The sequence below is a fragment of the Pundamilia nyererei genome, unplaced genomic scaffold (genome assembly GCF_000239375.1).
Source record: "Pundamilia nyererei isolate P.nyererei 1_Seehausen unplaced genomic scaffold, PunNye1.0 scaffold00080, whole genome shotgun sequence".
Lineage (NCBI taxonomy): Eukaryota > Metazoa > Chordata > Actinopteri > Cichliformes > Cichlidae > Pundamilia > Pundamilia nyererei.
Genome location: NW_005187481.1, coordinates 255,754 through 258,221, shown reverse-complemented (window position 1 = coordinate 258,221; position 2,468 = coordinate 255,754). Strand labels below are relative to the sequence as shown.

Genomic DNA, 2,468 nt, shown 5'->3' with positions numbered 1-2,468 from the left:
TTGTTTGCTTTGTTCATTTGTCTCTTTTAATTCTATTTTTTTTATACTTTTTCAACATGTTCAAAATAAAGATTCAATCAATCAATCAATCAATTGTATGCAAATACTTCATAGTCAAACAGGATCTACAGGCCTGCAGGCTAAAGATTAAATTCTCTTTAAAACAAAATCTGCTACCATCCAAGCAGGCCTGTGTGTTCTTCTTAATGCACAGTAGTGCACTTATGACAGTGCTACATTAGCATGCCAACATGCACTCAATGACAGTGCTAGTGCTAGCATGCTAACATTTGCACTAAACACAAAGAACAGCTCAGCCTGAGAGTACTGCCATCTGTTTTGGCGATATTTAGTGACAAATCAAAGCATTAAGCAAATTAAGATTATGACTTAATGATGAAGCTAGATGAAAACAAACTAAGGAATTCATTCTCTGGACAAGATCAATATCAATGGAAAATTCCAAAGCACTCCTTTCCATATCTGTCGAGATATTTCAGTCTGGACTAAAGCAGTGATCTGACTGTTGTCACTAGTAAAGCTAAAAATATTACCTGCATGGTGATCACCTTCTGATCAATCTCAGTGTTTACTCTGCTGTTATGATATATTCCACTGCCAAGATACCACTTCCTCCTTGGACTAATAGTCACTTTATGAAGAAACTAGTTATGTATGGGGTAAGGCTTCACCAGCTATTTGTCAAACAAAACACTGTGGAGAAAACGAGTGAACTGAACTCAACTGAATAGCCAAGTTGCACTTTACTTACATATATGAATTTAAAAGAATTTAATCAATGGACAAAAAAGATTTGTGTCATCAATTCAGTTTCCATCCAAATGTGATTTGTTTTGTGAGGCAAATCTTGACCACTGACCAACAGAATATAATCAGTTTATTGTTGAATTAAAGTAAATGTTTGTGTCAAAGGTAATGAAATTGCCTTCAGCTGTTCCTGATATATCACATGTAACTTATCTGATGTTTTTTGTCCAATATGTTGCATTTTTTATTCTGAGAAAAAATGCAGAGCTGAAGGAAATAAGGTCTATTTATGCTTTGTATCCTACTTGAAGCATCAGAAAGGGTGATGTGCTACTTTTCCAAAGGACAAGATCAAAATAATCCCAGCATTACATAACAAATCTGACTGTAAATTTTCCTTCAGTGGAAGTCAGCTCAGTCACAGCACTGATATCCTTGCTTCAGTTTCAAATAAAAATACAAACATAGAACCCTCCCTATAATTACACTCAATATGTAGATTTAGCCAAAGGGAGGTGTGTAAGAATGACTTTGGAGACAGGAAATGACTTGAAAGCCATTCAGGTGACATCTAATAACAGTCTGTATTACTAACTCTTAAATATCAGCAAGCAGCTCTATTATGCACATAGCATTTGAACATGATGAATATTTAGCAGGTTATTAAATACAAACTGCTTTGTTAAGATTTCCCATCTTCATTAAGACAGTAAACTGACATTTGCAACAGAAAAGGCTTGCTGGTGGAGTAAAGTGTCCCTTAATTTACAGTGTAATGATTGGTCTGAGAAAAGGGAAATGAAAACTACAGTCCTCTTCACTTACCAGAAACTGTAGATGCTGCTTCTCTGTGTTTTCCTCCTTATGGGAGGGGGGCGGGCTAAGGCCCAGTATGGGCGTCACTCGCAGCCCCGACTCCTCTTCTCCGGGAGCTCTCTCAGACCTGGATGGAGCTTCATCTAATACCACACACGGGGTCTCTCCTACAACCTGAGAGACAGGAGGAATCATTCACTTTACATGTAAAAGTAAAAAAATAGAAAAAGAAGAAGAAAAAATACAGTTCTGACACAGCTACAGAATGGGGAGCAAATGTATAACTGTCAACTGTTAAGTAACCTTTACACTCGCATCCCCCACTGTGAAACAGGGATTATTAACAAGCCTCCTTCCCAGTGTTCCATCTACAATCAATGAGTAATCCAGGGGGATTCCCTCTGGCTTCCAACAAGACTAGAACACACTAGCGGGAAGGCTGTCCTATCTAATTAGGCTGCGTGCAATGACTGGACTGTTTCACAGCAGGTTACACTTCTGAAACAGTCACATATTTATCCTCATACACTGTATGATCCTTCTAATGAATATCCAGGTGGGGGGGACAGGCTAACACTGGTTAAAGGTTAAGAGTTGGGAATCAGTATCTAATTTTAGAGCAAACCTACTTATGCCTAGAGAACTGTGCTAGTGTAGCCAAGGCCAGGACCCAATAACAGGATCAAAGGCGCTCTGCCACGTGCAGCAAAGGGGATCTCTCCTTTACAATCTCTTTGCTTTTACACTGGAAGACTATTACTATAGACATTAGACGCACCAGTTTAAGATAGGATTCACCTGGGGATCAGCAGACTACTTCAGAAATTCATATGCTGTATGAAAAACATTTACAGCCACAAAAAACAGTAAGATCTATACCATAT

General features: G+C 38.3%; 1 protein-coding gene across 18 annotated transcripts in view; it reads right to left on the bottom strand.

The window, feature by feature from the left end:
* tspoap1 (TSPO associated protein 1) overlaps window positions 1-2,468 on the bottom strand; it is a 75,280-nt gene that overhangs the window by 29,999 nt on the left and 42,813 nt on the right. For all 18 annotated transcript variants that reach the window (XR_001290433.1, XR_001290434.1, XM_013912060.1 and 15 more), the window contains one exon: window positions 1,594-1,758. Coding sequence is in view for 16 of the 18 variants with exons in the window: in XM_013912060.1 (XP_013767514.1) it covers window positions 1,594-1,758 (165 nt within the window). In the remaining 2 variants the exon portion in view is untranslated. The remainder of the gene's footprint in view (window positions 1-1,593; window positions 1,759-2,468) is intronic.